The sequence below is a fragment of the Phasianus colchicus genome, chromosome Z (assembly GCF_987193195.1).
Source record: "Phasianus colchicus chromosome Z, bPhaCol1.hap1.1, whole genome shotgun sequence".
In the NCBI taxonomy this organism is placed as follows: domain Eukaryota; kingdom Metazoa; phylum Chordata; class Aves; order Galliformes; family Phasianidae; genus Phasianus; species Phasianus colchicus.
This window is the reverse complement of record NC_143476.1, coordinates 88,657,216-88,668,503: the sequence shown is the minus strand read 5'-3', so window position 1 is coordinate 88,668,503 and position 11,288 is coordinate 88,657,216. Positions and strand designations below refer to the sequence as shown.

General features: G+C 36.7%; 1 protein-coding gene and 1 pseudogene across 1 annotated transcript; both read right to left on the bottom strand.

Moving 5' to 3' along the window:
• Positions 1 to 8,831: 8,831 nt before the first annotated feature.
• Positions 8,832 to 9,746, bottom strand: LOC149913182 (uncharacterized). The gene has a single exon (XM_090131901.1). The coding sequence runs from the start codon at positions 9,744 to 9,746 to the stop codon at positions 8,832 to 8,834; it is 915 nt and encodes a 304-aa protein (XP_089988027.1).
• A 317-nt stretch (positions 9,747 to 10,063) lies between these two features.
• LOC149913181 (uncharacterized) lies at positions 10,064 to 11,043 on the bottom strand (annotated as a pseudogene).
• Between the last annotated feature and the right edge of the window lie 245 nt (positions 11,044 to 11,288).

Below are 11,288 nucleotides of genomic sequence, written 5' to 3'. Positions count from 1 at the left end.
TTTCATTAATGATTGTATTAGTTTATACAAATCTAATGTTTCCTACAGAACAATTAGTCACAAAATCTATGTGCTCTAAATCTGTTTGATTCCTGTAAAAGAACAGTGGAGAAAAAATATGTTGAATGACAGTAAAGACTCACAAATAGTCCATTGTCTAGGCTGCATAATGCATTAAAAGAAACAGAGGATGTTCTGGTTTAGAAGTCAAATGAAAGAAATAGACAAAGAAACGAGTGAAAGACATTGGTTGGAGGATATAAGCTTTTACGGAAGAAAAAAAATATTGTGCCAAATTCAGCAGTTCAGTAGTTTTTAGTATGTAACCAAACGTGGTTTTGGGAAATGGGCAATATTAAATTATGAAAGAAAGCTAAATACAGCAAGTCATCTTCCTAGAATCTTACATTTTCTGTTATACTTTTTCTGTAAAATGTTGAACTCTGCAGTTCTTTATATCAGTGACTATCCTAGCAGTTAGTTTTAAACCCCTTTCAAAAGAATTTTAAACTGGTTAAAATGAAAAAAAAAAAAAATCTTTTAGTCCTGATTTTCAGTTCTGAGGATGGCACCCTCCTCAGAGTTCATTCAGATGTCTTCATGCATTTTAAGAGACTAAAATCCAACAAAATCTACTTAGCACTGTTGGTTGAGCTATGGAGCTAGAGGGTTTCATGGATGTAGCTATTGCATTGGAATAAGCTGAATAGCTCTGGAGGACTCTGAAGCTGACACTACTGGCTCAGGTTCCTAAAAAAGTTGCATTCTTCATTGGTGAACAACATTTGAAGTTCACTTGCTGACTTTGTATTTATCTTCAAGTTTATTCTGATTGCATCCCCCCTCATATCTAACATCTAGAAGGGTTAGAGTTTTTAACTTTTCTGCAGTATAAACTACTTATCCAGTGTTCTGTTTTAAGCAGTGGAGAAATACAGTGAGTTTTTCTCAAAAATGCACTTTAAGACAGCATAAGTCCCCTTTGGTATCTGTCTTTTTTGACTAAAGGAACTATAATCCCCCACCATCTCAAGAGACTTTTATGTTGAGTATTGTATTCAGCATTGGGGAGGTTGGTGGCCCTGCATGTGGCAGGAGGGTTGGAGATTCATAATCCTTGAGGTCCCTTCCAACCCTGACACTCTGTGATTCTGTGATTCCCAGAACAAAAAGGATATGGACTTGTTGCAGCAGGTCCAGACAACAGCCTAACACCATGACTCTTGGTTTTCCAGTGAGGTTTTTAGGATAAACTTTGAGTTGGAGAAGAGGAAATGCCACACCAAGCCTTCTAGCTTTTTCTGAATGAACATTAGTTTAGTAGAATTCCAATCTAAAATTAATTTCCTATTAATATATACACAAAAGCATAAATTGCAAATGTATCATTATTAATTACATACATTTAGCTGCTTATTCTAAAATTCTTTTGGATTTGAACTGTTCTTTTGCTTTGTTTTGTTGTTTTCCAGAGTGTATTTTTAAACCTCTTAGTTTACAGTGTTGTCTTAGTATCTGTGACAGCTCTTTAAAAGGAAGAAATACAAATCATAATATTTCACTTAAGCATTGCATATGGAGACTAACCACAGCTACTGTTGCAGTTTCTGAAAATTTCTATTACACTTTTGTCTATTTGATTTTTCATATCTTTCTAAAACTTGCTAGCTTCAGGCTGCCTTTTTTTAATCTAGGCACTGTCCTCTGATTTTTTTTGTTTTTTCTTTTTTCCCCCCCCCCCCCACAGAATTTGAGCATAGCAGAAAAAAAGTATTTTCTCACTTTCAAAACTTCAGTATTAATCAGAGCCCTAGCACACTGTAAACTTTCTCATTGCAAGAAGAATTGTTAATAGATCCTTTAAATAATACGCATCACATATCATTTTCAAGTGAAATGTATCTGTTACTATACCTGTATCACATACCACATGCCAAAATATGGCCATGTAAGTACAGACAATAGCAGTATGCAACAGGATCAGATATTGTTCTGCAAACTGTGTATAGATTTTATAAATTGAATTGAATATTTTCTTACATTCAATGTCTTTTTTTTTTTTTTTTTTTTTTTTTGAGAACTTAGTGCTCTTATATGGTTTGCTATAAATATTTATATCAAAGGAACACCAATAAACAGGACTGCCAAAATTTTCAGCTGGAGATGTTAGCAAAAGTCACCCCACCAGAAGAACAAGTTATCACAAACACCTAAAAATTTTGTATTGTAAATTCCTTGCTTAATAATTTCAAAATCTATGTTTATGAGTACAAAACTTCAAAATCAAATTCAAATCAGGGGATATGCTATGCTATCAGGAAATGTCTAGAATGGATATTTTCTTATACTATTTGCATTCCTGTTTTTTTTTTTTCTAGTTGCCTTGGATGAGGTGAAAAAGGAGGTAGAGATATAAATGTAGCAAGCATTGACTCAAGAGTACTGATTAAGGCAAAAATATGAAGTCTTATAGTAGACAGCTCTCTCAGTTCACAACAGGTCCACCGGATCAAGATTCTGAGCAAAATACTCCCATGTTAGATAAAATTCACCTTCCCTAACAAAATACATTGAACTAATTTCTTTATAAAATTGTTTCTTTACTTCCTCTTTGGGTCTTGACAGTAATTTTTAAAACTCTTATTTGAAAGAGTGTTAGTGTCAAAAGAGCATGGGAAGGTGTCTCGCTCCAATTTATAGGAGGAAGAGGAGGTTTCTTTTAATATCTGTATACCTGGTGTGAGAGTAAGAAACAACCTCTTTAAATTTCATTAATTGACCATTATTAGTGACGTTTTTAATACCAGAAAAGTTTATAATACTAATTAAGTTTAGAAAGGATAATCCTAGCCAAGATAGTATAGGTACAGAGTGCAAAATCTACTAAATGCAGTCCAACCAAATAAAAAAAAAAAAAGAAAAAAAAGAAAAAAAGAAAGAAACTGGGCTTTTACTGATATTATAAACTGATAGGTCTGTCCCATTCTCTCCAAGGATCTGATTCCCCCAGGAAATTTGCTTTGCAATATCCCCAAAATGATAGATAAACATAAAATTTATATATTCTCTTAAATACTGTTAGAAATCAAAATAATTTTTTGTTAAGCTGAACTCTCACTTCTCTAGTAGAAGTAGAAAATTAGCTCAGCAGGCTCACAGTTGCTAAAATGCTGTGATCTACAGTAAGAAATGGATCTGTGCTTCTTCTCTAATGATAGAGCTTAAGAAAGTGGAATACCTAGTGACAGCTGCTATATGAAAATAATCAGCTTTCAATCAGTGAAAATGATCTCACAGCAGGATTCTATTATTCAATAGCAAATGTTTAGAATAAAAATTATATTGGTGCAGAAAGGAAAAAGAATTAAGCAATAAATAGCTTGTCAGAAACCACATAGCACATTTGATTAGGGTTGCACTATTACAAATATACTCTAGGGATGGAGAATAATATTTGCAACTAGTTCATCCAAGATTGCAGCATGTTGCTATCCCTGTTGATTATTATTATTTTTTTTTTTTCCTAAATGCTCAATAATAGGAAATGAATTATTTATAAGAAGAGAAACATGGAAATGCTGACCTGTAATTCCAATATACCAAAAAATCAGCAATTTTACCATCAAAACCTAACAAGCTCCTGTGGCTTTACTGAAAGTTGTAGAATTATTACTGAGGTTTGTTCATGCCTTGAACTTTTACAGTATGTAAATATTTTTATTTATATATATATAGAGAGAGAAAGAAGTACAGTGAAACAGCTGATGGCTTAGAACTAGGCAGTAGGATTATAGGGCAGTCAATTTTAACTAAAATCATAATATTAATGTATTTTAAGTGCCTGAAAAACAAACAAACACAGGAAATGTGCTAGACTGTGGTACTTTGAATTTGGAACATCTTACGTGAATTTATTATAAGAAGGAATGAACAGAGACCTGACTTAAAAGGGAGAAATATAACTATCCTTGTTGCACATTTGACCAAGCAGATAGCATAGCAAGAGAGAGTGCACAGGTATAAAATGACTGCAGTAATTCTCTCATGATATAAAAAAATAGGAACAATATTGGCAAGTAATCAGCGAATTAAATACATATATATTTTTCCCATTTAATTTAATTTTTCTTGTGGTAACATTTAGAGATGGTAATATTCACATGGATTTCTAATCAATAATTATTGTCCTGGTACACACAAAGCCTCCTTTCTGTGTGCTAGACACCACTTGTAAGATATATTTTGGAAAAACATGTCTTTGATTTAAGTGTCTTATCTCAAGAACCTCACTAAAATCTGTGGTAGAATTGACAATATGCATGATACTAGAAAATATAATATAAAATACACTATAGTTGTATAAAACTTGAGATTATTGGTTCAAACATCACTAAAGATGTTAGATTTTATTTTATTTTTTCTCCTTCAGGAAGAGCATTCTTCACAAAATATCTTTTTTTTTTTTTTTTTTTTTTTTTTTTTCCCAGTAAAGTATACACATTATTTAAGACTTTATTCTTCATGTTCTTAAACTTGTCTGTGCTAGCACAGGAGTTTAACTATGAAAAACTGCACGGATGTCTTTCTCATGATTCTGTCTATTCACTCAACTCTAAACAAAAAAAAAAAAAATGGAGCTTGGCTGACTCCCAGTGTTTGCTGTAGAAGAAAGATTTTTTTAACACTTTTGTCTATAGGTTTAATTAAAAAACAGGAGATCGGAAAAAGGAGAGCCAGCATTCTCACAACTCCCATAATATTTCTTCCATAAAAAAATATTCCAACCAGTCTTTTTCAGTGAGAAGACAATTACTCTCACCTTATCTGCAATAAAGTTCTGTTTCACTGATTTTTAAAAACGGTCAAACCAAAATAAAAATTTACACTCAAGTTTTTTTTCACTATATCAGTTGTGTTCAAGGCAAGTATATTTGAATGCTACTTAGGAAAGAGTAGTCCCAAAGCATTTTGTAACAAAGCACATTACTACCTTATTCTGTTCCTTATTTCAAAAGATGAGTTGCATGAAGGAGGATAAATGGCTCATAAAATTCTCAATGGTCTAAAAACAGGAGCATCTGCTGAAGTCATTGGTGATTTTGTGTTTGAGCTTAGCAGCTGGGAAGCCTTCAACACATCAGCTCTTCCTTAATCATGTGGGCACCTCTGAAGTCAGTGGGAATTATGATAATAGATACTTAAAGAAGTGAGGCAGTGACAGTCTTCCCATTTTGAGGTGGTATCCATATTTCAGTTTGTCTATCTGTCTGTCTTGTTTGTATAGCAATATTTTTTAGTTGTTTATAAACCTGCCCATAATGATAAAGCTGCCCCACATCTGCTCATATTGCTCAGAGAGATGTGTCAGAGTGCTAGAAAATGATGAAGATCCACTGGACACATACTTATGATACAACTGGTAAATCTGAATGCTCAAATTTGTGTATGTACTTAAGATTGTTATCTGTAAATTTTGTCAGACTAGGGAAGATGAAAACATGAAATTGAGGGATTAAGTGTATGGGTTAAGGTCTTGTTGGAGGAAAGAAGAAACATGTTTTATAAGATTAGTAAGTTCCGGTTTCTGTTTCGAGTTGATTTATGGAAATGCCATCACGTATTCTTAAAATCATGTAATTTTTTTGTTGTTTAATTACAGACATGAAGTCATACACAAATTCTTTCGGCAACACATAGGTAATTTTTTTTTTTTTTTTTTTTTTTTGTGAAGAATGGAACGTACAGTAATGGATAGTGAGTGTAGACAGTTGTAATTACTTACTAAAGGAACGATGGGCAGTGCAGGGGTGTATCTTAAATTTACCTTTTCTGAGAGGTAGAGTGCTTTAAACTGTATTGATATATGTTCCCAAACAATAACTCCCCTCAAAATGTGGGAAACCAATCCTTTACTCCCCATTTTTCAGTAAAGGGAGAAAAATAGGCAGGCTGACAACTCCTGCAAAAGGTCTCAACTAACTCACCTCTTCAGCAGCTTCAGAGAGTAAATTATTTATTTAAAAAATATTAAAAATAAATACTTTCCTCTAGTTGTCAGTATTTAAATGTAAAAATCATTTTTTCTAAACCTCATCATTAGGTCAAAGTATTACAACAGTTGTTTAATAATTCATTTCATCCTGACATATATTTATTACCATTTTCTATGACCTGCCAAAATATACAGCAAATCAAAGTTTCTACTTCACCTCCACCTTACCTGTATTTCTCCTGACTGGTAGATACACTACACAAATCCCCATCAAAATATTGTCACTGAAGTTCAAAAGGAGTGCCTTCAAGATGCAAAATTACATCAGCGTCATGATTGGATAACTTAATTCTGTTCACACAAATGAAAGATTTTAATGAATAGGTTTCTCCAAAAGTAATGCCTCCTGTTTATTCCCATGGAAACTACAGCAGACAAAAAAAAAAACTACAAAGAACACAATACCACTAGTTGGTAGAACAAAATCACAGCTAGAAAATACTATTTTTCAACATAATTTCCACCTTTAGATTTAATTTGATTTGCTTTTTTTTTTTTTTCTTTTTTCTTTTTCTTTTTTTTTCCCTGCAAGCCATGCTTTTAAAAATCTGTATTATTTGGTTTCCACAAATGTTCAGCAAGCATCAATAAATATCAATGGGTGCCATTTTTTGTTGTTGTTGTTCATGGAAGAATTCAGTGATTCACCTTTGTTTCATAAGCTTTCCTGTATTAGATGCCATTTTTTCAGCCACCTCCATCTGCTGTAGTCTGTACAACATGCAATAAAATGTAACAGAATACTTGCAGGAAAGTTCAGGTTCTAGTGCCACCTCCAAAATGCAACTCTGTCATTACAGCTCAACATAATAAAATATGACATAATAATTTCAGAGCATCCCTTTTCAATGTTAAAGCACAAAAATCTACTGAAAATTAAAATTACTTTTTTTTTTTTTTTTTTAAACATGCAAATTTACAACATAGTAGGAAATGTTGAGTATGATATGCTAAGAAAGATAAAATCCTGTAGGAAGCTCTTTACCTATTTGCAAGATAAAAAGAGAACTAAAGAAAAGAAAACAAATAAGCAACAACAACAGAGAAGGTGTAGATAGCAAATCTATTAGCATTTTCATAATAAAACTACAGTAGTTTACAATTATCATTTGAGGACCATCTAAAAACTCATGGGAATCAGAGGGGAGAAATCCATTCATTTACTGTGAATTAACTTTGGTAGTAAATTCAGTGGAAGTTTTTCTTTGCACTTCTGCCCTAAAATAAAAATTAAAAATAATAATAATTAAAAAAAAAAAAAAAAAGATTTTTTTTTTGTTTGTTTCTGAGGATTTTAAGCAGGCTAGAACTACAACTCTTAAGTCCTTCTATGTTTCAATACTGGATAAATATCTTAAAGAACACAATGAATTATAAAGTGCTTTTCAGAATGAGGAAGATTTTGAGTGTACCTGCTTGCTTTGTATGTTAAATGACATAATTACAATGAGATGTATAATATTTTCTGGAGTACATATATCCTTTATTTAGCTTCTCCAGGAAACTAACCACTTAAATATAGCTAACATCTGTTGGTGAGCAAAACATACGCGATCTGTCCAGCAGCAGTGATTATATTAGAAACTGCTGCAGGCAGAGATTACTTGATTACTTGGTTTGAAGTAGCTATCCTTCACAGAAGATGACTAGAAAGTCACAAAAAAACTTCCAGGTAGTTAACAGATCTTGATCACACAATGGATAGAATATTATCATTGGTTAACCACCACAGGACACAGAGCTTCATGTCCTCTTTCCAAACAAATGATGAGCCTTCAAATACATAATACAAGATATCTAAGGGAAGATTCTCATTCCAAACAGCCACCTGTTAAGAATATGCTATACTGTGGTCTATGAACAAGAAAAATGACAGAGAAGGGGAAAAATTGACTGGGTTGGTTATAGCTCATGTTGAGGTGCGCACCCAATTCTTGGAAAAGGGAAGAACTCCACGGTATAATACTACTGCATCTTCTACTAAAATCACGATTTATTGAACCTTTGCAGGATGCACTTCTGCACACCAAAGTTTTCTTAGATGCCTTAAGGCAGAGATGGGTAAACCTTCTGTAACCAGCATAGCCAATGAAAAGCAGCTGATCAATCGAAATTTATTTTTCAGGCATGAATTAATAACTTATCCTCCCACTGTAGGTCTAAATAAATAATAACTCTTGCTTTATAGCTTGTGTGGAAGAATAGTAAGAATTGATGAAAATAATCCTTTGTGTTTAATATCATCCTCTCGTTTAAAGTATTCTTGATATCAATAATCCTCTAATTTGTTTTCTTTATTCAGTAGTCTCTATAGTATCTAGTAGACATCCAAATCAAGCTTTCCCTTGGATTACACAATATTCCTTCTGTTTCCGCGTAGGAAACCCCTAGTTCCTCACGTTCCTATGGCCCGGCCAGGGTTCACGCCGTCCCCGCTGTGACCCGACCATCTCACCACGTGCACACCAATGTGATCTTAGGCAGGATGGCATTTATTGCAAGTGAAACAGAAACTTATATACTTTACATGCTTATCTATGTTACTACGTCCATGTGCGTTTACTCATGTCTAGTACATCTACGCCTCCAAGCACGCGTCAGTCCCTTATCACAGAGCAGGGGAGGTCCTATCGCGTCACAGCCCAATACCCCACAAACGCCTACTGCAACATCTCCCCCTCCACATGCTCGGTAAAGCCTTGCCCCATTACAGCGTGATACTCGCATACCACCTAATAGTCCTAGTGAAGGTTATACAAATGATTATATGTTGCGTTCCTTACAGTCTCTCGCATAGCTTAAGATATTCTATTCGTTGGTCAAAAGTTCTCTCTATCATGTGTTGCAAGTGGCGTTGCATGTGCCAAATTTTTACATATAATACGACTACAAGCACTAAGCAAATTACTGTTAGAGTTAATACGATCACAACTGGGTGCAGGATAGTGTTAAACACTCCTCTCGCTGTAGGCGACCATCCAAGAAGCACTTCCCACCAGTGATGTTCTCTGTCCTTCTTTATCCTTTCTAGCACATGATGTATCTCTTTCGTATCATGGTGAACAGTGATCAAGGTTTTCTGTCCATTGTTCCGAATGCATTGTAGCAATTGGTACAGGTCGTCGTGTCGCAGCAGTTTCCTCACTAAATCAAGGTCCGTTCCAGTAGGAGTTGGTAGTAAGTCCTGAATCAATGTGTAATTAGACTGCAATAACTGAAGTGATGTTACTGGAGCTGTATAATTAAAATCACACTCTACGATATTAGTAAAGTTACAAGTACAGAGATTTGAATAATTACCAGTATCCATAGTAATACTATCTACAAGTATAGAATTACAAGGGATCCTCATACAAACACATCTGTCCCCAATATATACAAGCACTGTTTCTGGTACCTCATTGGGATGAATCTCAGAATGGCAGATGTTCTGTTCAGTATCAAGACAAATGTCTTGAGTGCTGGGGGTGTTACCTTCACAAACAAAGCCTCGTTGTTCCCGTACAGCACATGAGCTAACATCTACAGTTTGCCATTTTTTCCCTTTTTTCCAAGCCCATTCTCGGTGTTCTATTGGATAAAGTATTACCCCATCATGATTCAATCCCAACACAATAACTGAATATATTGTGTATACTGAAGCATTGCATTTAGCACAAGCGTTGTCATATTGGCTTGTTTTGCAGACCAACATGCCAGTCTTTCTGTTCTATAAAGCTGCTGCTGCTGAAAAACCAGGCGCGAAGAATGAAGCAAAGATGCGTACTGTGACGCTCCACAGCTTAACTTCATCATCACACTCAGATTCCAAACCTATATCGTGGCGACGCCCATTAGGATGCAAGCTATGAGACACACTAAGCCTGACAGTATGATTTGGAACAAGCATCGTTAGCTTCCCTAAGTAACACAGGTCACCGAGGGGGTTCTTTGGGATACCCTGCCAGGCTCTATCTCCACATATTGGCCACATCGAAAACACGGCCCTTGTCGCTGCAGAGATCTTTGTTTTCACAGGCTGACATACTGGGTAATTTCTCCCAGAGTGTTAAGCGTTCCTGGGGTGGCCCGCAACAATGCCCTAACGTTCCTCCCAGAACTAACTACCCCTTCATCTGCTGAGATGTTGCTTGAACTATCGCCTTTGGCTGTAACCCGAGACAGCAGGCCTTTTGTCTGGTCCCTCTCCATGCAGGCAGTAAGCTGTACTCTGCCTCCCCGGGCTCCCTGCTGCAGTGAGGGGACCGAATTCCCCCTGTGCTGCAGAGCTGGGAGCAAAATGGGATGGGAAATGCCACGACAGAGCACTGCCCTGGCCTTTGCTGCAGTAAACTGATCCCGCCCACGTGGGTTGCACCCTCCTCCGCTCCCTTGAGCCAGGGTGCACTGACACAATTCAGATAAAGGATACAACATTTCACCTGACTGATCTGGGAATGACGGCGGGGGGTGAATTAGTGAACATCCACTGTCTTGTTGTCTGTCTTCTTTCGGACTGGATACTGTCGGTTCACCCGGCACCGTCTCCTCTCGGCCCCTGCAAACAACAACCGCTCCTGAGCCCCCTCCAGAATCCCCCAGGGCCTGTGTCCCGCCCCTGTCACCTAAACCCAGAAGCAGCCGAGCCTCTGCCTCTCTGGCCGCTCTGAGAGCTCCCAAAAGTAAGCCCCAAGTTTTAAGCTCAACGCCCTTTTGAGCGCTCATCACATGGTGCGCGAGCACCATGGTGAGAGTCCCACCTCTGATGGTCGAGAACATCATAGGGGGAGTGTATCTCCCCCTCCTGCTCCAGGCGGGAAAGAATGGCGCCTATCTCCTTCCTAGAAGGAGGGTGCTTGCTGCAGTATTCTTTGCAAAAATGCAAAAGTACCTTAATAACAGATTCCATGATCAGCGCCCCACCGTCCCCTTGAGTTTCTGCGCTGTAAAGATAAGCCGCACTGTCGTCCCCACGGTATTCTGCGGTCTAAGAGGCGCCCCACCGTCCCCTCGGGTTTACTGTGCCAAAGCTATTTTGAGCCATGTAGCATAGGAACGTGCCTCACACGGGGCACCACTTGTTTCCGCGTAGGAAACCCCTAGTTCCTCACATTCCTATAGCCCGGCCAGGGTTCACGCCGTCCCCGCTGTGACCCGACCATCTCACCACGTGCACACCAATGTGATGTTAGGCAGGATGGCATTTATTGCAAGTGAAACAGCAACTTGTATACTTTACATGCTTATCTATGTTACT

Excerpts from the sequence above, each read along its gene's own strand:
- LOC149913182 (XM_090131901.1), bottom strand. The coding sequence starts at position 9,746 with ATGTTGGTCTGCAAAACAAGCCAATATGACAACGCTTGTGCTAAATGC.